Below are 24725 nucleotides of genomic sequence, written 5' to 3'. Positions count from 1 at the left end.
CGCCCGTATAAAGGTGTCATGCAAGCTGCCCGGTTATTGGGCGCACACGTGCATTATTCGCATTCTGGTCGCATACCACCTGGACGATCATTGAGTATATCCCCTTCCTGTTCAGGAAGACATCCCTGTTCCGCGGCGGTGCACGCAGGTTGACGTGCACCCCATCCACGGCGCCTTGGACCATCGGGATCCTGGCCACTGAGGCGAATTGCACTCCCCTGGCAGCCTGGTGTGCGTGGTCCCCCGGGAAATTGATGTATCGTCCCGCGACGGCATATAGGTTGTCGGTAACGGCCCGGATGCACCGGTGCACCAAGGCCTGACTGATTCCACAAAGGTCCCCGCTCGGCGACTGGAAGGAACTGGTCGCGAAAAAATTTAGGGCGTCCGTGACCTTCACTCTCACTGGGATGGCATGTCCTCCCCCCCGTCCCACGTGGTGCCAGGTGCGCCATTAGGTGGCATATATGGCCAACCGTCTCACGGCTCAATCTGAGTCTCCTCCTGCATGCCGCTTCTGTTAGGTCCTCGAAGGAAATGCGGTCCCAGTAGACATGGTGACACGTGGGACGCCTCCGCCGCCTTGGCACGACCACCTGCTCGTGCTCCTCCCCTGGTGCCCCATCACGATCGGAGTCGTCACCCTCTTCCTGGACGACGACATGGAGGTGATTCGCACCCTCTCCCTCCTCTTGGACCTGTCGGGCGTGATCGCCTGCAGCAGGACCGCCTAGCACGGGGCCCTCCGCAGCCACTCCCTCTGCATCATCCGCCTCTGCAGCACCCTCACTGAGCCGCATGGCTTGCCCGCACCGAATGCCAATCTGCATGGCTGCCGCCACTGCGGCGAACATCGATGGCTGCTGTGAAAACATCAGGAACTTGAAGTGGGGGAGGTTTGGGAGGGAGAGGCAACAAAATTTGTTAGGAGGGAGCTTTGGCACGTAGGCAGCCAGGGCCCTTTAGATGAATGGGTGCCCGGCTGCCTGGTCACGGTTCAGTCACGCACGCACCGTTACACCTGCCCACAGAATCCGTTTCCCGCACAGTTCACCCCGTCCCTCCTCATTGCAGTGCCAGTGGCCACAGCCCTTCACCATGCCCTCGAATTGGAAGGGTGTCTTCGCCACCTTCCTGCCATGGCACTCCAGCTGGGGGTCTCGGTCCCGCGGGCAACCGTGGAGGGCCCCCCCATACCCGACAGGATGGTGGCATCATTTGCACCACACCCTCCTCCTTATCCCTTCTCTTTCCCCTCCCCCTTCCCCCTTCTCCTACCCCATCCCCCTTCCCTCTACTCCTTTCCACAACGCATCCTCCTTAGCCCTGTCGTCGCCTATCCCAACCACCCCTCCCCCTCCCTCCCTCCCTCTGCCCCCCAACCCCCTCCCTCCGAACCCTTTCCCTACCCCCCCCCAACCGCCTCCCCCCCCCCCCCCATGGGGGATCGCGGCAAACGCTTCAGACAGCCCCACCCACCATCATCTGCCGTTGACGCAACTTCCTGCTTCCTGGGATGGGCCCGCCCACTCACCTCCCTCATCCACATCGTCAGCCAGCACGACTGGCTGACAAATTTATTTAGCAGGGGTGAAGCCGGCCCACTCGGCCCGGAGAATAGCGGGGTGCTGGGAGAATCGCCTCTACTGCCTGGTTGACAGATTCTCCGACATGTGCGGCGCCGACCTCGATGACGCCGTTCTCGCTGGTTGGGAGAATGGCGGATCGGCGTCGGACCAGTGTCGCGAGAAAAAGTGGCGTGCACAGCGATTCTCCCAGACGGCGCGGCATGGGAGAATCGCCCCCCCCCCCCAAATGCTGAAATTTACTCTGTGAGAAAAGCATTTTGCATTGAGATCTGTACCCACTGAAGAATTAGTCACAAAATTGTGGAGTTGACTGTTCATGTGATTGATGAATGATACTGTCTGAGAATCTGCCACCACAAACCACACATTATAAGATAACAACACTTCAAAAAGACTGTCTTGAAATATTCTTATTCATCTGCAATCAAATATGGATCTCAGGTGCAAATTATTTTTGAGTATTACATTTTCTGAAAATTTGAATGTTTTACATTCTTAGTAAATTTTCACATTTTAAACCTTGATATGATGCAGTGCATGAGAATATATAACCTACATTCTCAGACATTGCCATACAAGTTAATGGAATACTATTCCTCACTTAATGTTGTGAATAAAATACAAGACCATTCAGCCAAACAGTTGAGATGTTTGCACCAAAGTGGTTCAATTGTACTCAGAATTATCTGGCTATTTAAACTTCTCCTCACTCACATTGTATTTTAAGAAGAACGTTGTTCCCGAGAACATTTGGTTACGTTCAGTGCGATTCAGGACCTCATTGTGCCTGAATTGGTGTCGGGACGAGGCAGTTGAATCTTGCCAGGGGCCTCTCATGAGATTTGTGATGCTCGAAGCGTCTCGTGAGATTCAACTTAATCGTGCCCTCACTGGGCAAGATCTATGCACTCACTGGATTCACCCAGGGCCCGGGATTTACTCCTGGGTGGTCGGGCATTGGGCAGGGTGGCACCCTGGCACTCCCGCTGACGTCTGGGCGTGAAGTGGGGTTGGTGCGGAAGCCGCGATGGGGGTCGCTGTGGGGGGGGTTTAAAGATCAGGGGACCTTAAACTTTGGCACCCCGATCCGCAAGTGGTCTTCCTGCATGGTGAGCTAAACTCGCCACTGCAAGAAATTACTCAAGTGCGACCTCAATGGGAGGTTCTTCGCCGGGGCCAAATAAAGGGCAAAGAGCTGCTGAATAGCGTTAGCGCTGAGAAGCACCCTGCTAAACCCGCCTGAAACAAGACATAACATTTTTTGCTTTAATTATGCCCGTTATGTATATATTTTTTAATATAAATTTAGAGTACTCAATTAATGTTTTCCAATTAAGGGGCAATTTAGCGTGGCCACTCCACCTACCTGCACATCTTTGGGTTGCAGGAGCGAAACCCATGTAAACATGGGCAGAATGTGCAAACTCCACACGGACATTGACCCAGAGCCGGGATCGAACCTGGGACCTCGGCGCCATGAGGCAGCAGTGCTAACCACTGCGCCACCGTGATGCCCTCCGTTATCTATATTTGACCAATCTTCACTCGGACTGATTTCAGGCTGTTCATTATTTTGAAGGTGACCTACACATTTATGCTCTGCCTTGGATCTCCATGAGGATACCTTGAATATTCACCTGTAGCATCCGTAATGAGCATCCAATTTATGTCAATGTTTCACTTCCTTTACCCTGAACAGAACATCTCAGCTCGCAAATTATGCATGATTAATGTAACATATAATAACTGCAATTAAATTGAAAATGCAAGAAACTCATTGTGTATAAGCTACCAAAGATATGGGGAACAATGATATTTGACCCATTAGTTCTGCAACATTTCAGTTAAGTCACCCTCCTTTCACTGTAGGTGTTGCAATAGAAAGTCCAGTCGCTGGCATTGGTGGGGTTAAGGTCAGCTAAACAAACACTTCCAGTTTCCATAGAGATTGTATCGCATGTTGTTTCATTGTCCCAGATTTAAGAGTAATATTGTACACATTCCTGAAATGAATTATTGAATTAAAGCTGGGATTGCGGTCTAATCAGGTGAGGTACACAATGTCACAATTCCCCCCCGCCCTATGTGTAAAGTCGTGGAGCGGGAGGGAAAGTTTAGTTCATTTTAAAATCAATTGTTATCTGCTGTAATGCATGATTTTACAAATAAATACAGATTTCCTACAACCATCTGTCACAATTTATTTTTGAGAAGATAATTTCCATAAATACAGTTTATGCATTTATGCTGCAAATCCCTACTACTTCTACCGCTGGAATTCTGCCAACTCTGAAGCCAGAACACAAGGGCAAGAGCCATCGGTCTGTGGTTTAAGTGCACAAAGCACTGTGATCACTACAACATTTCCAAACCTGATGTTGCTATATAAAACACTCAAGTCGGATATCCTTTGTTAATTTTGTCATGGGTGGGCACTGTAGCTTTAAACTACAATGACTTTGAGAATAAAAATAAAAGCTTGATTTCCAACAATCTTAGTTAATGCTTTGTGATCATTTCCACCATTAAGCTTAAATACCACATGAGAAAACCTAATTTACAACAAAATAAAATTGACCCACAGCTTGTTAGTGCAATGGGTCATTGGTCAATGAATGTTCAGTTGCTCCAGGTATTCATTGATTTATGTCCAGCAGTAAATACAATAAGTTTGAGTCATTACATTTAATGAAATTGTGTGCTAATAGCTAATTATTTTAAAATGTAAATGAGCGGACCTGGTTTCAATTCCTCCTCTAGGATTTGCATTTCACCCTAAGGCGTTTTGGGCTTGGTGGAATGAAGAATCTCGATACTTAAAACCTCAAATACTCAAAATGGTTCTGCTTATTTTGGGAAAAGGCCAGAGTTTTGTGTGAAAATCTTTTGCTTCAGTTTTCTCTCATATAATTTGTAAGGAAACACAGTCTACACCGATCCTGCCATAAGAGTGCAGGAGATTAGATTAATCAAATCAAGTGTTTAATTTAAAAAATTTGTGTTAGGGCTAGATGAAGAAAATGCAAAAGTTAAAGTGGCTGATGTGTACAAATCAGAGGGGTTGCTGTTTGGTAATATTTAGGCTTGCACTGCCATCTTTTGTCCAGAATTTCACTTGCAACTCCTTGGCTGTTCAAGGATTTCTCTTATAATCAAATATTTCTGAAAGCTGGAAGCTACATTTTACTATAATTACAGAGCATGGGAAAATATTGCTCCTTTTTAAATGAGCCAAATCAAAATGGTGGTGCTTTTTGTATGGTTCTGGCAGTGGCGGAAGATCAGTCTGATCCCTGGTCAGTATTTTTTCTCTTTGGCATTGAATAACTCCACTCTGTTTCCTGCATTTGTGTAATTTAAAGGCTCCTGTACCATGCAGAGTTTTTAATTTTCAATTTTTGGATTTTTTTTTTCACAGCATTTCGCATGCCTTTTTATTACTTTAGCCATTTTCTGGTTCTTTAATGCCTTTTTATTTCCTCTCTGAGGGTTAGAATTAGAATCACTACCAGTGCAGAAGGAAGCCATTCGACCCATTGAGCCTGCACCGACCCTCCAAAAGACCACCCTACCTCGGCCCATGCGCCCCACCCTATCCCCGTAACCCAGTAACCCTACCTAACCTTTTGGATACGAAGTGGCAATTTAGCATCAACAATCCACTTAGCCTGCACATCTTTGGACTGTGGGAGGAAACCAGAGCACCCGGAGGAAATCCACGCAGACACAAGGGGAGAATGTGTAAATTGCACACAGACAGTCATGCAAGGTCGGAATCGAACCCGGATCCTGGTGCTGTGAGGCAGCAGTGCTAACCACTATGCCGCCATGACGCCCACACAGGAATGTGTGAAAACCACTCAGCCATTTAGGCCATTGAGCATGTTCCACCATTCAATTTGATTATGGCAGACGTGCGCCTCGACTTTATTTGCCTGCCTTTCTTCCACATCCGTTGATATCCTGACCAAACAAAAGTCCATTGATCACAGTCTTGAAAATTTCAATTGGCCTAGTATTTTTAATTTTTTGTATGAATGAGTTTTGGATTTCATGCCTTGTGATAAAAAAAAATTAAAAGCCACTCAAGTCTGTAAATTGCAGTAACTGAGGCTTTATTTGGAAACGTATTTGAGAGACATAGCCCTGCTCCTATAAAATGTCTGATTGGTACCAAGACTGTGTAACATATTTATTATATATTTTGGCTATCAGCCTTTCACTGTAAATCCTAATAAGCAGCATCGTATTTACTGCAGCTGTAATTTAACTAGCGGAAGGCTGAACACTATGCTTCCTACCACATTTTTACTTATCCATTCTGTGAAGGTCATTATGTTTGTGAATTCTTACTTTCCTACACCAGCATGCTGAGAAAGGGCTCTAATAGCCATTATTTTAAAGCTGTTAATGCTCAGAACTACATTTGCCTGTTTCAAAGCTATTAATGATTACTGTCAAATTATTTAAATTACCCCACCCCACTTGAAGACTTTTTTCCTGTTGTTGTGGATTTTGCCATCACAGGAAATAGCTTATTTGTGTCTACTCTGTCAAATCCTGCAATCATTTTAAATACCTCGATTATATCACTCGTCAATATTCTAAACACAGGCAGAGTCAAGTTATATTCATGCATCTGTTCCTCACAATTTAGCCCTTTAAGGCCTGGTATTTGGTGAATCCACACTGTTTCCCATCTCATGCCAAAATGTCGAAGTTTCCGAAGGTTTGGTGCCCAAAACCGGTATGCTGGCGTCCAGATGAGGCTTGGTAAAGCCTGGAATCACTTCCTTAATTTTGAATTCCCCCCGTGTCTGCATGGGTTTCACCCCACAACCCAAAAGATGCGCAGGTTAGGTGAATTGGCCACACAAAATTGCCCCTTCATTGGAAGAAATGAATTGGGTACTCTAATTTTTTTTTTAAGAAAAAGAAAACTTTGAATTCCAACCCTTTATTCATCTTTTTGATTACTTTTTGTTTTTGATTACATTTAAATTAACTTTTAATGATCTGTGTACACGGACACTTAAATCGTTTTGCTCCTTTGCAGCAATTAGCCTCTCATCATTAAGAAAATATTCCAATTTTTTTTCATATTCAGTGTGTATGGCCTCACACTTCCTGACATTGAACTCCAATTTTCCCACAAAATTAGTCTATGGCCTTTTGTAACTTCCCACTCCTCGACATAGAACAATAGAACATAGAACATAGACATACAGTGCAGAAGGAGGCCATTCGGCCCATCGAATCTGCACCAACCCACTTAAGCCCTCACTTCCATCCTATCCCTGTAACCCAATAACCCCTCCTAACCTTTTTGGTCACTAAGGGCAATTTATCATGGCCAATCCACCTAACCTGCACGTCTTTGGACTGGGGGAGGAAACCGGAGCATCCGGAGGAAACCCACGCAGACACGGGGAGAACGTGCAGACTCCGCATCGACAGTGACCCAGCGGGGAATCGAACCTGGGACCCTGGCGCTGTGAAGCCACAGTGCTGCCCACATGTGCTACCGTGCTGCCCATTTATATTTACTGTGCTAGAAGTTATCTGAAGACTTTGATGTACAATCTCTCTATTCTTTCATCCAAGGTCTTCACAGATTCATAGCCAACACTGCATGTTCCATCCAACTAATCAGAGAAGAAAGTTTTTTTTTACAACTACTGATCCACAAGACAAGGTTACCTCCAATTCCGTGCCCTTTTAGCTTCTAATAATCGCTTCTATAAAACCTGATGGAGGTCTTGTGGCGCAATGGGTAGCGTCCTTGACTCTGAGCCAGAAGCTGCTGATTCAAGGATGCCCGGGGACATGCTGGCCAAGGAAGGTGCATTCATAATCTGGCCAAACAGATTTAGTGTTAACCTGCAACATTTTTCAACATGCCAATGGCTGGTGGTAAGAGTGGGAGACTCATTGTCAGCCATGTTTGTCGCAGAGTGACACCCTTCAAGCTATAAGCTTCTGATGACAGGCTAGCAACTGGTTCCAGCAATAACTAGCTATGGAATCAGACAAAAGTCTGCCTTTGTGCACCATTAGGTGCAGGAAAAAAAAATTCAACCTCATCCAATGCTTTTTTGATGTTCATATGGACAATATTCAAAGACACTCCCCTATACCTGCTAGCAATCTTCTCAAAACATTCAATCATTCAGACACAGCGTGCACTTTACAAATCCATGCTGAATCTCTTTGAGTAACTCCTACTCGTCCAAATGCTCAGCCACTTTGTCCTTATGATAGTTTCCAGTAAATTCCTATAACTGGTGCTTTTCCTTTCAATCCCTTCTTCAATAATGGAATGAAAGTTGCAACTTGGCACTCCAAAAAACACACTGCAGAATCTACAGAGTTTTGGAAAATTATGGCTAATGTATCTGCAATTTCACCACACATTGGGGTGGAAATCATCAAGTTCTGGAAGCGTTTCTACGTTTCTAAGGCCCATTATTTTCTTCATTACCATTTTATAACTTGCACTAAATCAACTAAGCTCCTCCCTTTATATTACAGGCACATTGTCTTTTTCCTCTATTATGAAAATGGATGTCAAGTACTTAGTTATCAAGTGTGTTATTTTGTTGTTATTTCTTCTGACAAGTTTCTATCTTTCTAATAAACAGTTTGCAGACTGTTAATCTATTTATTTAATTTATGGTTACAAGATCCATTGTGTTTCCCTCCAATGGTTTTCAGAGATATTTTGGAACTTTCTTAACTTGTTTTCAGTTCAGATGAAGGTTCTACATCTGACATGTTAACTTGGCTCTTCTCTTTATAGATGTTATGAACTAGTTGCATTTTCCATTTTTACATTACACCTGTTGTGTATTTTTACGAACAAAAATATTCATATTTGATGGTTCTCTGGTACTGTATGTCAATGTGTTAATTTGCAAAATACACTTTTTGAACTTTCCGATTTTAGCTTCTCATTTGTTAAAAACCATTGCATCAAAGTAATTTTAAAATGCACCTCTCCACACTTCTCACCCCCAATACAAATAATAAATACTCTTATAGAAAGGGCGGCAACAGATCTACAAATTGTCAGGTGCAGCAAACAGGCAGAGAAATGAAGCTGGGACGATCTCACTTCGAAGCAGTCAAGCTTTGTTTGTCAGTTTGAGACAACCAGAAAATAGTTTTATATGTGCTGGTTGATGAATGGAGTTGTAGAAGATGGAGCAGCAGGATACAGATTGATGCCTTGTGATTCCTCAAGCGCAGGTACCAATTTAAATTTGGAGAGAGTCATTTAATTGCTTATAAGGTAGAAACAAATTAGAAAGAAAACAACTCAGGCCCTTGGCGGTATGTTAATTTCACCAGGAGCCAAAGCACGAGTTGGCTGCCGAGAACTTGGACGATGTGAGATGAGCTGGCAAGGGGAGGGAAGAAAATCTACCTTTTTAACATAATCCTGTAGTCATAGCCAATGGTTCATAGGCATATATAGATTGTCTAATTTGTATTAACCTATTTAAAATGAATTTATAGTGCAGATCTTTTATCTGTCAGACATGCAACATTGCTACACATTTAAATTGTTTTTGGTGTAATAATTTGTATGCTTGTCATTAAGTCATGACTGCCATTAATAAAGAGGAATCTTAATAAGCCTGCAGTATTTCTTTCTTAAACATGTTTTTCAAAACTCTACAGCAAAACACATGTTGTTCAGTGTATGGAAGGTGCTAATTGACATAGTTACAACATCAAATGTTCAATGATTGTTTAATTTTGTGCTTTACTCAAAGCAAAAATGGTCACATGACTGTTAAATTGGACAATCTAGGCCAGTTATTTTATAATATGAAGATCTCTTCTAATTAACTTCTACCTCTCAAAGTGACTTAATAATTCATTATGAAAATTTATATTAGACCCCCAGAGAATGTTACTGTTTCTGTGCTCCTTTAGAATACAGAAATCGAGTAATTTTCAGCAAATCTAGACATTATACTTCACCCTCACTTTGACATATTAAATTGTGGACTTCAAATGTTTATAATCTTGTGTAGGGCATGCAGTAAATATTTTATTCTAATGTGGGTGTTTTAATATTGTTTTCTTTCCTCCTACTTACTAAGCACAAAATTATATTACTGCTGTTATAAATGGTGAAAAATATTTAGCTGGAGGATTTTACCGAGGTTGTAATCCATTCTGAAAGCTCCATGTCACGTATTTCAATGTTATGAACGGCATGTATTTCTTTCCCTTAAAAGCAAGGAAAGCATAGGTTCTGGGATTTGAGTATTTGGTTATGATCTAGCAGGGTTAAGTTTTTATTTTTGCCTTTCAGTATGCAGCAGCCCACCAGTGAATATGACTGTCCAACCAGTGAACAGGTCTGCTTTACTCGTCACATGGAACAGGCCAGAAACCATCTACCACCCTCCCATCATGAACTATTTGATTTCCTACAGCTGGACAAAAGATGAGGGGGAGAAAGAGCAAGCTTTCACCAAAAAAAATGATCACAACTTGGTAAGTCCCCCCAAAAAAAGTTAGGTGGAGTTACTGGGTTACGCGGATAGGGTGGAGGCGTGGGCTTAAGTAGGGTGCTCTTTCCAAAGGGCCGGTGCAGACTTGATGGACTGAATGACCTGCTGTAAATTCTATGAGAGCAGTTGGTGATGTATAGAGAGATAGAAGGCAGCTCTCACAGCTCTGCGAGAAGCAGTTGGTTTCAGAAGGCTAAAGAGGGAACATCTCTCTCAGCCTTGCTAGAAGAAAAAACAAACTATGGAGTAATGGTTAAGAGGACAGATGCTGGAAATTTAAAGTCCAGCTAGTTAAGAAAACTAGAGAAATGAAGAAAATTTCCAAGAAATCTGGAGGTAACAGAACAGAAGAAACTGGGAACCAGAACAGACGAATGTTCAGTTAAGTCGCAGAGAGTTGAAAAAGCATTGGATCGTGAGAGGCCAGGATGATATCTGCAGTGGTGCTAAGGTTTGTGAGAAATTATTGCATTTTGGGAGACATTATTTAAAATAATTGTGGAAATCGATGGCTGGGCCTCAGAGTTTGTGTAAAAGCCTTAAGACAGAGGAAACCTGAAGGAAGAGGTGTAAAACTTGAAAGTGAACCCTTGATGGAAGCAGTCGAAGGAAAGCAGAATTTAAAAGAAGATTTGAGAATGTGACTTTTGAAAGCGATATTTGAAATCCCTCGTGGAAACCGGAGTTCAGTGAGACAGGGTGGCCCACAGTATAAGAATCATCTGGGGGGATATTGAGGAGAAATCTACAGATATTCACTTGAAATGAAATGAAATGAAAATCGCTTATTGTCACAAGTAGGCTTCAAATGAAGTTACTGTGAAAAGCCCCTAGTCGCATTCCGGCTCAAAGAGAATTGTATCTTACCACAGTCATCTTGTGTGTTTAAAAGGGACTTTGTCTTATAATAATCTTTGTTGTCACAAGTAGGCTTACATTAACAGTACAATGAAGTTACTGTGAAAATCCCCGAGTCGCCACATTCCGGCTGCTACCATTGTAGATTAAGATGTACTTTGTAATTCATGTTAATCCTAAAACCTGTGTGTAATTGTTAACGGGGGGGGGGGGGGGGGGGGGGGGGGGTAAAGTCCACTTTTTTCATGCTTAATACATGTTTTTGTTCTCGGTGTTGATCCTGACATTCTGGGCGAAATTCTCCCCCAACGGCGCGATGTCCGCCGACTGGCGCCCAAAACGGCACCAATCAGACGGGCATCGCACCGCCCCAAAGGTGCGGAATGCTCCGCATCTTTGGGGGCCGAGCCCCGACATTGAGGGGCTAGGCCGGCGGCGGAGGGATTTCCGCCCCGCCTGCTGGCGGAAACGGCGTTTGTTGCCCAGCCAGCTGGCGCGGAAATTACATATCGGGGCAGCACATGCGCGGGAGTGTCAGCGGCCGCTGAAAGTTTCCCGGCGCATGCGCGGGAGCGCCAGCGGCCGCTGAAAGTTTCCCGCGCATGCGCAGTGGAGGGAGTCTCTTCCGCCTCCGCCATGGTGGAGACCGTTGCGGAGGCGGAAGGGAAAGAGTGCCCCCACGGCACAGGCCCACCCGAGGATCGGTGGGCCCCAATCGTGGGCCAGGCCACCGTGGGGGCACCCCCCGGGGTCAGATAGCCCCGCGCCCCCCCCCCCCCAGAACCCCAGAGCCCGCCCACGCCACCTTGTCCCGCCGGTAAATACCTACTTTAATTTACGCCGGCGGGACAGGCAATTTCTCGGCAGGACTTCAGCCCATCCGGGCCGGAGAATTGAGCGGGGGGGCTTGCCAACCGGCACGGCCCGATTCCCGCCCCCGCCCAATCTCCGGTACCGGAGACTTTGGCAACCGGCGGGGGCGGGATTCACGGCGGCCAACGGCCATTCTCCGACCCGCTGGGGGGTCGGAGAATGACGCCCTCTGTTTCTCCACGTCTTATATTTAAAAAGTTGCGACCTTTTGAGCCAGTGTTCCATCTGGGATCTTCCCGTCCAGTTATAACACCAACTGAATCATAGTAATGTCACTTAAGCACGTGGCATCCATAGAATTCCTACAGTGCATAAGGAGACTCGGCCCATGAGGTCTGCACAGACCCTCCAAAAGAGCACCCTGGCTCAGCCCACACCCCCACCCTATCACATAACTCCAGCTAACCTGTACATCTTTGGACATATGAAGCAACAAATTGGAACTATGGTGTGGTTGAGTTAGGAGCTTGCAATTCTTAACTCTGTAAAGAATGTAAGACTGAATTGTGGTTGGATCTAGCACTATCCTTCATCAACTGGTTATCCAGAAATGAAAACAGCGAAATACAGAAATCTATTTCAATATCATGCATAAACATATTTATTACATTATACGCAGAGCATGAGAATACATAGATTTCATAGAATTTACAGTGCAGAAGGAGGCCATTCAGCCCATCGTGTCTGCACCGGCACTTTGAACGAGCACCCTACCCAAGCCCACATCTCCACCCTATCCCCATAACCCAGTAACCCCACCCAACACTAAGGGCAATTTTGAACACCAAGGGCAATTTAGCATGTCCAATCCACCTAACCTGCATATCTTTGGGCTGTGGGAGGAAACCGGAGCACCCGGAGAAAACCCACGCTCACACGGGGAGAACGTGCAGACTCCGCACAGACAGTGACCCAAGCCGGGAATCGAACCTGGGACCCTGGAGCTGTGAAGCCACAGTGCTAACCACTGTGCTGCCCTAAAGGGAAGCAATTTTAATTAATTTTTTTATGGGATGAGGACAACACTGGCAAAGCCAGCATTTGTTGCCCATCCCTAAGTCTGACTAGCTTGCTCGGCAGTCAAGGGGCATTTCTGTGGATCTAGAGTCACATATAAGCCAGTCCAGGTGAGGATGGCAAACTTAATTCCTGAAGGGCATTAGTGACCCAGATAGGTTTTTAGTACAATAAATGAAAGTTTCATGGACAGCATTACCGAGACTAGCTTTCCAATTCCAGATTATGTTATTGAATTATTTTAAGTTCTACCAGCTGCTGTGGTGAGATTTGAAACTGAGTTCCCAGTGCATTGGCCTGGGCTTCTGGATTACTGTTCTAGTCATATGACCACTACACCACCATCTTCCCCACTGAGGATGCTGTGAGAGCAGTGAAGTCCATTGTTGTTGGAACATTGGAGTTGTGGCTCCTAATTTTAAGTATCACTTTTGTCAGTCACTCTTACTTTCAACTCCAAGACAGCAGCCATAAATGTAACTTAAAATTATTATCTTGATTTTTAAAAAATTCCGTACATGCACTCCAGAAAAGCTCATTAAAAAAGCTTTAAATAACTAATTTTTTTAAATCCAGACTATATCCTGGGATAAAGGCTTACCATTAAAACCACTACTTCAAGGCAAATGACTAAGCTAAAATCCCTTATATACCACTAGAGTTTTGAAAACATTTATGTCCAAAGACATGGAGGTTAGGTGGATTGACCATGATAAATTGCCCTTAATGACCAAATAAAAGGTTAGGAGGGGTTACTGGGATAGGGTGGATGTGAGGGCTTAAGTGGGTCGGTGCAGACTCAATAAGCCGAATGGCCTCCTTCTGCACTATGTTCTATCTATCTATCTATCTTATGCTTGGGACTGTCAACAAGACTATCTCTTGCCAATTTCTCGTTTCCTAGAGATGGTGAATTTCTGCAGTCCTTATGTTGATCGTAATATCGTGATGGTATTAGATAGGAGATAGGGAGGTCCAGGGCATTGGCCCAGCAACAATGGTAAAAGGACAATACATGTGCAAGTGAGGAACAGCCTAACCGCTTTCCATTGACTGGCAAAATGTTGAGGGTGACACAGCAGTACCTCGCAGGGTGACCATGCAGTTTTGTGGCTTTGGATGGTCAAGGGAATGCTCACCTTGGTCTGTCCCAGAACAGTAGGGGCCAGCTAGTGAGGCTCAGGTGCTGGCCGTCCACCTGGCTGAGAAGGAGGTGCAAAGGCGCTGCCGCATCAGGCGTTTATTCCATCGACACTTGTCCTTCGAGGATCTGCCGGACCGTGCATGTTGCCATTGACTCCGGCTTACGAAAGAGACCGAGCGCTACCTGTGCGAGATGGTGACGCACCTGACACTGCAAGGGTTAGGAAGAGGACACCTACTCCAAGTGGTCATCAGGTTGACAGTGGTCCTAAACTTCAATGCCTCTAGCTTGTTCCAGGGCTCGAGTAGGGACCTATGTGGGTCTCGCAAAAGTCCACACACACATGCATCCGAGGTGTGATGGATACCCTATGCGCCCTGGCTGCAAACTACATACACTTCAATCTCTAACAGGCCTATGAGGATTCCCAGGCTGCTGGATTTGCTGCCATTGCTGGAATAGTTATTGATTTCCCGCATGTTGCCCCCCAGAGCACCGGCTCAACAGGGGTTGCCCTTCATTAAGAGGAAGTGCTTCCACTTCCAGAACGTGAGTTGGTGTGCGAAAACCAGTTGCACATCATACACGTCTGCAGCCGATAACCAGGCAACATGCATGAAGCTAACATCCTGGCATGCTCGGAGGTTCCCAGCACATTTGAGGTGCATCTTCGGGTGAGGGGTTGGCTAGATTGTGACAAGGCCTACCTGCTTAGGTCATGGCTGATGACACCTGAGCGGAGACCACAAACCGAGAACCGCTATAACGATGTCCACTAAGCAACCAGGAGCATCATTGAGCGGTGCATCGGCGTCCTAAAGATGCGCTTCCGCTGCCTGGACCGCTCTCCAACGTAGTCCCCAGAGGGTTGCACGTATCATGGTGGCCTGATGCGCCCTGCACAACATTGCTCATGTGTGATCCAGGGTTGTCACACTAGGGATAACCTGATCACCACCTGATTTACCGATAAGGAGCCAGAACACCAGCAGCTCCTCCACCCTCATCCCCACCCCCACCCCCATCTTCCCTCTCCCTTAGCCTTTATTCCTTCCCGTTCCCTTAGCCTTTCACTCCATCTCATCCCTTAACCTTTGACTCCTTCCAAAAGACCACAGCCACTCCTCTCTCATTCGAGGGTCATCCCAGCATCACAACAGGTTGTTGGCCCTGGGTTTGCAGTATCAGTGGCTCTTAACTGTGGGACGGAGGATGAAGACAAGTCACTATGAGATGAGCTCTTATGCTCCTCATTTTATTACAATGTCTGACTCTGGTGTTAACATATCACTGTCCGCCTGGTGATCCCTGCTTGCGGAATGGGGACAGGGTGTTGGAGGAGTTGGGGGGGGGGACTGGCGGGAGATGGTGAACAGATTGGACTCATTCACTGGGGATGCTGTCACATTATGCAATCTCACACTTCGGCTCCCATGGCCTGCCACCTTTTCAATGAGGGTGTATGCATGTGGGACGCAACACCCCCTCCCCAAACCTGGGCACTGCCCAAAACCCAGCCCTTCGTTCCCACCCGTGGGGCAGAGATTAGATGTAGATCGGACTGATGGAAAAAAAGTGTTTAATCATGCATGATTACAACATGTGCCCCCTTCCCCCTAACTATTTAAGATCGACCTTAGGTGTCCTCTATCTTTCTAATGTTTTGTGACCCAGCACCCTTTCTGGGTGTTGCCCCAGACAGCACAGCAAGAGTGGAGGCGGCCTGCTGCTTGTACCACCCTTTGCCCTGTGATGCCCTTCGCGGCCGTCCTCTGGCGCGCTTGGGCCTGGGTGGGCCCGACTGACTTCTGTGTGTTACAGGTGATGACGTGTCATCCTGCTCTGTTGGCTGTCCAGCAGATGCGCCAGTGTCAGGTGTGGATGGATTTGGACAGTTGGTGTTCCAACCCCTCCCCTGTGGGAGGCACCAGCATAGGTCCCATCCCTCCCTCAGGGTGCTCGTTGGCTCCCGGACTGCTCCATGGGACGGAGGGGGAAGCTGGGGTGAGCTTCAGAGGTCTAACCATCACCTGGCCCTGCCAGTCCTGGAGGCCCATCCTTGTCTGAACCACAGTGCCGATACCCTCAGCCATGGAACTCTGTGACTGGGACATGCCCCTGGGTAAGTTAGCCATGTCCCTCATTGCCTCTCTTATGTCCCTCTATGATCAAAGGATCTGAGGGGTTTAAAATCTTCTGATGTGGTTTGTATTACGTTACAGCTTCTGCTTTGTAGATATCTGTCTGAGGCAGCAGGTGTAATGAAGATTTAAGTATGAAAGCAGTGATTTTTTTCACTGTTTCTGTCTGGACTACTCTTTAGCTTCCAAGCAGGTGTGACTGATGGGGGGATGGGAAGTTTCCCTGCTATGGGGCGGGTTCTCTAGTATGGGGCTGCTCTCTGCTGGGTGGGGGGGTGGCTGCCTGTTATGCGGGGTTCCCTTTAACGGAGGGTTCTCTGATATGGTGGGGGGGGTTCTTGTTATGGGGCGTCCTTGTTATGAGGGAGTTCTCTGATATGGGGGCTTCCCTGTTAAGGGGTGTTCTTTGATATGGGGGTTCCCTGTCATGGGGCATTCCTTGTCATGGGGGATTCCTTGTCATGGGAAGTTCCCTGCTATGGAGGGTTCCCTGCTATGGAGGGTTCTCTGCTATGGGGCATTCCTTGTTATGGGGGCATCTCTGGTTGGGGGAGTGTGATGGGTTCTCTGTTGGGGAGGTCTGATGGAATGATATGATGGGGGGGGTCTCTGATGGGAGGGTCTCTGGTCGGGGCCATTTGATCGGGTCTCCTGTGGGAGGTCTAGAGGTCTGGTGTTGGAGGCTGGAGGATTGGGGGGGTAGGATTTGCATTGTTCATTGAGGAGGCCCCTCCGATGCATTTTGGGGGTTCGTACCTTAAATGCTTACCCCATGGGCCCACTGCGAGGTCCACCGCGTCAGAGCCATGCTGGTTAATACTTGTACCAACCCGCGTGAATTCTGGCCCAGCTCACAGAGTCATGGAGAATCCGGGACATGATTCTCCGACCCACCGCACCCGTTGTCTGGTGCGGCACACCTTGCCGGCAGTGGGATCCTCTGTCCTGGCAGCTGGCCAATGGACATTCATTGTGTGAATGCTGATGCCGTTATCAATTTGGTACCCAGCAAAATTTATCCCACAAGTGTGTGCGTATGCTGTTGATTAAATTTTGTGGGCACTCCCATGCCGTCAGGAAATCCTCAGGTGTGAGTGCGCTGCTGGCCGAGCAGAGGATCCCGCTGAAGGAGAATCCAGACCCCAGTGTCCAGCCCATTAATGGAATGCAAATGGGTAACTTTGACCAGTTTTCATCCTCCCATGGCCCTGGATGTGAACCTTGATGCAGCTGCCAGTGGAGGACCAGAGCATCGGAAAGAGCCGGTGCTGATCCTGTTTTTTCTCTAATGCTGGATTCTCCGCTGCATCAGGAACTCCTCTACTGGCCGTGGTCAACAGAGAATTCAGTCCCAGGCATTGGTTTGTATGGTTCAGTGCTTTTGCTCATATACCAGCTAGATGTTAAGGAAGGGGAATCCCTTTCAGTTCTGGTACCATGGTGAAGTCTGGAATCTTAGCGAAGCCACATTCTCATTCTGCCTGCTTGATTGGAACTGAGGCTCTCTTCAATGCGAGCTAACTACATTTAATTTCCTCATGCCAGAGACGGCCTGAATGGCCACCCTTACACAAAATATATGACAAACTGCAGAATGTTGCAAATATCTCTAGCTCCAGCCAGATGTAAAAAAGTTCATCATGATAGCCACCTTTGCAACTACTGGCAATGCGTCCTTACCCTGTTCAGAAGTTGCCGTTGTGGCTGCAGCATTTGTTCGATTTCCGCGAGGGCATCCTTACTGAATCGTAGACGTCTCACACATTGTTCCTTGCTGAGCTTCAGGCTGAAGAATTGCTCCCTGAAGACCCAGTGTACATAAGGCTTCATGCTGACAGTCCTTCTCACTTAGCTTCTCCCCTACCTTTTCCCCCTTCCAGGAGCTTGCCCTTCTCTCAAGGCCTTTGTTCATTCTCCAAATCATGCTGCAGTCACTAATAAACCCAACTTAGCAAAGGTCTGTCAGCACCTGCCACTCCACTCTCTGTACACTTTTTGAAATAACTATGTAAAGCTTCAAACACCTGTAGAATTGTAGCTACAGCAAGAGAAAACCAACCAGCAACTGTCCTGCAAATAATTGATGAACTCTTTGACCCTTTAAATAGCACTGGTGAATATTTGTTCAGATGCTCAAAGTTAAGAGGTCATTGGTGTCAAAACAGCGTTGCAAGCTGATTGATGTCATGATCTGGCTACTTCCAGTGGACATTCATTGTGTGAATGCTGATGCCGTTATCAATTTGGCACCCAGCAAAATTTATCCCACAAGTGTGTATGTATGCTGTTGATTAAATTTTGGAACTCTAAAGGCAGTCATAGCACCCAAACAACAGCTGCTAATGAGCCAGTTTCTCATCCAGTAAGTCTATTCTAGTAGTGCCACACAAGCAAGGCAAGTCACTACCACTTGCTTGGAAAATGCAGATGGCATATATGACATTGGGCCAAATTTTCTGTCAAAATAGCAGTGAAGTTAATGGCACTGTGGTTATTCGTATGTAAATTGCACAGCAAATTCAGCCAAGGAACAGATGTACAGTTAAATGCCAATATCTGAAAGTCACTGTGAGTTGAGCTGCTCCACCATTAGCTTGCAAAAAAACAGCATTTTGTTGTCTGCCTCACCATTGGCCATGAGGTGGCTGTATTTGTATGATAATTACAAACTAAACCCACCACAGATACCTAGGGCTAATAATCAGTGCCAATTACTGCCAACCTCTCGAACACAGAAAACTAATAGTGTGAAGTCTCAGGATTTGAATTTTAAGGGATATCACATTTTAAATACAACCATTATTTTGGACCTCCTCTCTCTCTTCATTAATCCTGTTTGTGTCTCCCTATCTTTATTTCTCTTTCTGTACCTGATTTGACCTTAAATTCACTGCTTTAAATTGATCTACTTTCTCAGCCCTTCTGCTGTTCATTTTTCAATCTCATTGGTTAAAGAGATACTTTGTAGGTTGCCCTGTTCTCTCAGGTCTCTGATGCCCTGGTTTTTTTGCTGTGTCTTTTGTTATGGGTCAGGGTTTAGAGAACCCCAAAGTGTATCATGGAGTTCACCTGACGCACAACTTTTAATAGATTGTGGTATGGGGAGCACACGGCCCACTCTACAGGTGTGGTACAGCAGAAATGGAAAAGTATTTTTTAAAAGCAAAACAATGTTTATTCTATGAACCCAAGTTAACCTTTTTAAAACATACAGTGAACATCTTAGCAACCATCAATTTAAATACAACCCCCAAAGAATACAACACTAAATAATCCTTAATAACTTCCCAAACAACATCCAGAAGACAAAAGAAACACCTTTTAACAGAAGCACATTAGGTTTAGGGCAGCACGTTAGCACAAGTGGATAGCACTGTGACTTCACAGCTCCAGGGTCCCCGGTTCGATTCCCCACTGGGTCACTGTCTGTGCGGAGTCTGCACGTTCTCCTCGTGTCTGCGTGGGTTTCCTCCGGGTGCTCCGGTTTCCTCCCACAGTCCAAAGACGTGCAGGTTAGATGGATTGGCCATGCTAAATTGCCCTTAGTGTCCAAAAAGGTTAGGAGGGGTTATTGGATGACGGGGATAGGGTGGAAGTAAGGGCTTAAGTGGGTCGGTGCAGACTCGATGGACCAAATGGCCTTCTTCTGCACTGTATGTTCTATGTAAATGTGATTTACATTCACTCCTGAGAACATTTATAATTTTGAATTCACCAAATGATCAAGAGATAGTCTTTTCATGGCAGAGAGATCAACATTTCACCTGCTCTGTCTGGCTTCAGCTCCAACACTGAAAACGAAACCAAAAACACACCCTGCAGCAAACAGCCTAAAACAAAAGTAAAAAGCTGACAGACAGCCCAGCTCCACCCACACTCTGACATCACTGATAAACACCCATTTCTTAAAGGTACTCTCACATGATACTTTCTAGAATCCTACAGTGCAGAAGGAGGCCATTTGGCCCATCGAGTCTGCACTGACCCCCTGAAAAGCACCCTACCTAGGCCCTCTTCCCCACCATATCCCCGTAACCTTGGACACTAAGGGGCAATTTTTTTTTTTAGCAAGGCCAATCCACATAACCCGCATACCTTTGGACTGTGGGTGGAAACCGGAGCAACCAAAGGAAGCCCACGCAGACACGGGGAGAATGTGCAGACTCTACACAGATAGTCACCAAAGGCCAGAATTGGACCTTGGAGCTGCGAGGCAGCAGTGCTAACAACTGTGCTGCCGTGCACTTTCAGCATCTTTGCGGGCAAAATAGTTTTGAGCTGAAGAGTTCAGGGAAACTACTAGCAGATGTCGTTAGATGTCCTGCCGCAGCAAATTCTGGTCCCAGAACTGGAATAATTCCGTCAACCTTCCTGAAATGACATTGTGTAACTCCATGCTTTGCAATTTGCTATCTCCCCTCTCACTAGATCCTTGCCTGGCCAAATTTTCTGCCTCTCCTTTAGATTCCAGACTTCCTTCTCCTTGTATTTTTGATTGATCACACTCCAGTAATACAGAAGTGCTGCTAGTCTACTTGATATTTTTGCTGGCATGTTAGAACATGAATATAGATGAAATCTGTATTTCCATTCAGTGTAGCTGGGCCAGTCCAGTCCAAAATGTCCTTCACAAATAGTTATTTTTTTTATACCAGTCTTGCATTTACATCATGCCTTTCTCAACCTCAGGTGTTTGTAAATTGCTTTACAATCAATTAAATATTGTAGTCATCACTATTAAATAAAATATCGTGTAGTCACTGTTGCAAAGTGGTAACTTTTTTATACTGTCATGCAGCATAAAGTCTCTTAATTTTAATTTTGCTAAATACTTATATTAATTTGACATAATAAAGAGTTCAGAGTCAGAAATTAGTTGCTCCAAAAATATCATAAATTTCTTCAGGCTCAAAACATAACCAGTAGGAGGAGATAAACTACACCACATCGAATTACATAATAATATATTTTCCATCTCATTTTCTGTGGGAATAACAAAATAATTAGAAAATTAGCAATTACATTTATTTTGACTAATTAACTACTAGCACAGACTCTCAAGAGTACTTGAATAATTGTGTTATGAAATTGCTATAACTGCTGGTTGGCTACTTGAACTGGTAGCCAAGTTTGCAATCATGAACAGACTTGCCATTGTGCCAGGATACTTGCCAACAAGGGCAGCACAGTAGCACAGTGATTAGGACTGTTGCTTCACAGCACCTGGGATCGGGGTTCGATTCCCGGCTTGGTTCACTGTCTGTGCGGAGTTTGCATGTTCTCCCCCTGTCTGCATGGGTTTCCTCCTGGTGCTTCGGTTTCCTCCCACAAGTCCCGAAAGATGTGCTTGTTAGGTGAATTGGACAATCTCAATTTTCCATCTGTGTACCTGAACAGGTGTCGGATTGTGGCGCCTCGGGGATTTTCACAGTAACTTCATTGCAGTGTTCGTGTAAGCCTACTTGAGACACTAATAAAGGCTATTACTATGTTTTACCTTCTGACAACTTTTACAACTGACTGACCGTTGACAGTCCCATAATTTCCATTTTTATTTACTATGTGGACTTGTCCCAAGTGAAGATGTTAACTAAATCGAAGATAACGCTTCCTTTGAAGAAAGACTGACATTTTCCAGCCCCTTCCACAGGCGGAATCATCTGGTCCCGCTAATGGTGATCCCTTGCTACGGGTTACCCGACGTCGGAGGGGGCGGGGCCCTGGAGAAACCTGCTGACATCGACCGGACTGGACGATCCCGCCACCGGTCAATGAAAGGCCGCCTCCACTGCCGCAAAACACGCCATGGGGGAGGAGGAAAATCCCGCCCAAAGTCTTTTCTATAATGAACACAAATGTTTGAAACAAATACCTTGACGTATTTAAAGTCCGTTAACTTTATAGAATAATTCATAAAGTTGCTTTTATAAAATTAAATGCAAAATGAGTTGCACAAATGGAACAGATTTTATTATTTAGTGTTGTAGAAGTATTTGTGTCATAAGGTAAAAGAGAAAGGAACTGTTTATATTTTGGGGTGATTTGCCTGTGAACAATTGAGTCGACCAGTTGTTGCCTGGCCGCCTCCCTGTGTTTGCGCACCTTGAATGCATTAATTTCCATCCATCTCCAGCCTCACATCCGTGTAGTGTGGGCCATGGTCGGAGATTACAATTGCAGAGTATTCTTCTCCTACTACCCCTTGGAAGACCGATTTCCTCACTACAAAGAAGTCGATCCTCAAGTCGACCCTGGAAGAAGAAGGAGAACTCTTTCCCTTTGGGTGCGTGAACCTCCAAAGGTCCACTGCCCCCATCAGCTCCTTGAAGGTGTTCAGCTCCTTTGCCGTATTAGGTTGTTTCCCCGATCGGGCTGGATCTGTCCATCCATGGGTTCTGTACGCAGTTAAAGTTCTCACCCCATGGGGAGTCGTTGTGTGTCTATGTCGGGGATTTCCAAAAGGGTTGGATTGGGTGGGGTTACTGGATTACGGGATAGGATGGAGGTGTGGGCTTGGGTAGGGTGCTCTTTCCAAGGGCCGGTGCACACTTGATGGGCCAAATGGGCTCCTTCTGCACATAAATTCCATGATTCTATGATTCTGCCATTGTTTTCTTTATGAAATCAGTGTTATCCCAGTTGGGAGCGTACATGTTTGCCAGGAGCACTGGTGTCCCTTTCAGGACAGCATTAACCTTGACATACCGTCCCCCTGGGTCCGTAACTGTCTTTGTTGTCATGAAGGCTGTCCTCTTGTTCAGTAGTATGGCAACCCCCCGAGCCCTCGTCCCGTAACATGATTGGTATGTCTGACCCACCCAGCTCTTCCTTACCCGCAGTCACTTCTTCGCCCTCAGGTCCGTCTCCTGAAAGAAGATAATATTGGCCCTCAGACGTTTCAGATGGGCGAAGATTCTAGATCTTTTCATTGGGCCGTTGAGTTCCCTGACATTCCAGGTGACTATCCTGATGGGGGGGTTTCTACCCCCCTCCATACTTTATTCAGCTTCCGGGGTCAACCATACTTACTTGTGGATGTGCCCCTGCACTCCAGGGTTTCCCTTTGGTTTGGGCCATCCAGGGTAGCCGCGTTCACCGTATTTTCCAATTGGCAGCACCCCTGCGCTCCGGGGTTTCCCTTTGTCCGGGTCCATCCATGATGGCCGTATTTGCCATTCACTCCATGTCGTTGAGCCCCTGCACTCCAGGGTTTCCCATCGCTTTGGGGTCCACCAAGAATTGCCGCCTCTTGGTGCCACTGTTTCCACTGCCACCATGTGCGACCTGTCGTGGCCACCATTGTACACTTCCCCCTCCCCTGGTTCCCCTTCTTGGGATTGTCCTCTCCTCTTGTCCCGCACTCTCTGTGCCCCTGTGGGACTCCATCTTTCCCCCATATTGTCTTTCCCCTCTACCCCCTATTTTCTAGTGCTATATCTCCCTTCTTCTTCCTGCACTCCCTCCTTGTCGGGAGCTGTGTCGTGGCCTCCCCTTCACCTGTACTTCCCTGCACTGGCTTGCATAGTAGTGTGGTGCCCCCCCCCCCCCTACCCTCCCCAGAGCGATCCCTGTCTTCCTCTACCGCTGTATTCTTCCTCCACCCATTTATTTGCCCTCACCTGTATCTGCACCCCTCCGCTCTCACCCTCTCCTTCCTGGGAATCAAAGCTAGGTCAAAAGTGAGGCAATTCTGTCCCATGAAAATGTATTTTTCTATGAAACAAGTTTGTCCTAACTGTTGGTGCTGTCTTCCCAGCCTATGTACGCGCACAAACCCCTTGCCCCTACAGTGAAGCAGAATTCCTTCCTCTGGAAGGTTATCCACAGTTTGGCCGGAGGCGTGGTGATCCTCAGGATAAGTCACCGCCAGTCAGCTCTCTCCCTCAAAGGGGACAGCAGCCTATGTTTATCTGGGACTATGGCAACATTCACCTTTACCAAATTGCACCCCACTCTTGTACAGGGCCGCCTTGGCTGTATTAAATTCAGTCCTGCGCTTGGCCAGATCTGCCCCACTGTCCTGGTAGACTCGGATTGAATGGCTTTCCCAGTGGCAGGGCCGAATGTGCCTTGCTCAGTTCAGGATCTGCTTCCGATCCTCGTACCAGTGCAACTTAGCTATTACGGCCCTTGGCTGCACCACACTTTAGATTTTGGCTGGAGTGACCTGTGGGGCAAAATTCTCCCCCAACGGCGCGATGTCCGCCGACTGGCGCCAAAACCGGCGCCAATCAGACGGGCATTGCGCCGGCCCAAAGGTGCGGAATGCTCCGCTTCTTTGGGGGCTGAGCCCCAACATTGAGGGGCTAGGCTGGCGTCGGAGAGATTTCTGCCCTGCCAGCTGGCGGAAATGGCGTTTGTTGCCCCGCCAGCTGGCGCGGAAATGCGGCGCATGCGCGGGAGCGTCAGCGGCCGCCGACAGTTTCCCGCGCATGCGCAGTGGGGAGAGTCTCTTCCGCCTCCGCCATGGTGGAGGCCGTGGCGGAGGCGGAAGGGAAAGAGTGCCCCCACGGCACAGGCCCGCCCGCGGATCGGTGGGCCCCGATCGCGGGCCAGGCCACCGTGGGGGCACTCC

At 46.7% G+C, this 24725-nt stretch overlaps 1 protein-coding gene across 5 annotated transcripts in view; it reads left to right on the top strand.

Annotated features, from left to right (window-relative positions):
• The window catches only part of LOC140388345 (receptor-type tyrosine-protein phosphatase gamma-like), a 1184455-nt gene that overhangs the window by 884816 nt on the left and 274914 nt on the right, over positions 1-24725 (top strand). For all 5 annotated transcript variants that reach the window (XM_072472367.1, XM_072472365.1, XM_072472362.1 and 2 more), the window contains one exon: positions 9916-10100. In XM_072472367.1, the coding sequence (XP_072328468.1) occupies positions 9916-10100 (185 nt within the window). The remainder of the gene's footprint in view (positions 1-9915; positions 10101-24725) is intronic.

The sequence above is a fragment of the Scyliorhinus torazame genome, chromosome 13 (genome assembly GCF_047496885.1).
Source record: "Scyliorhinus torazame isolate Kashiwa2021f chromosome 13, sScyTor2.1, whole genome shotgun sequence".
Lineage (NCBI taxonomy): Eukaryota > Metazoa > Chordata > Chondrichthyes > Carcharhiniformes > Scyliorhinidae > Scyliorhinus > Scyliorhinus torazame.
This window is presented reverse-complemented; position numbering and strand designations above follow the sequence as displayed.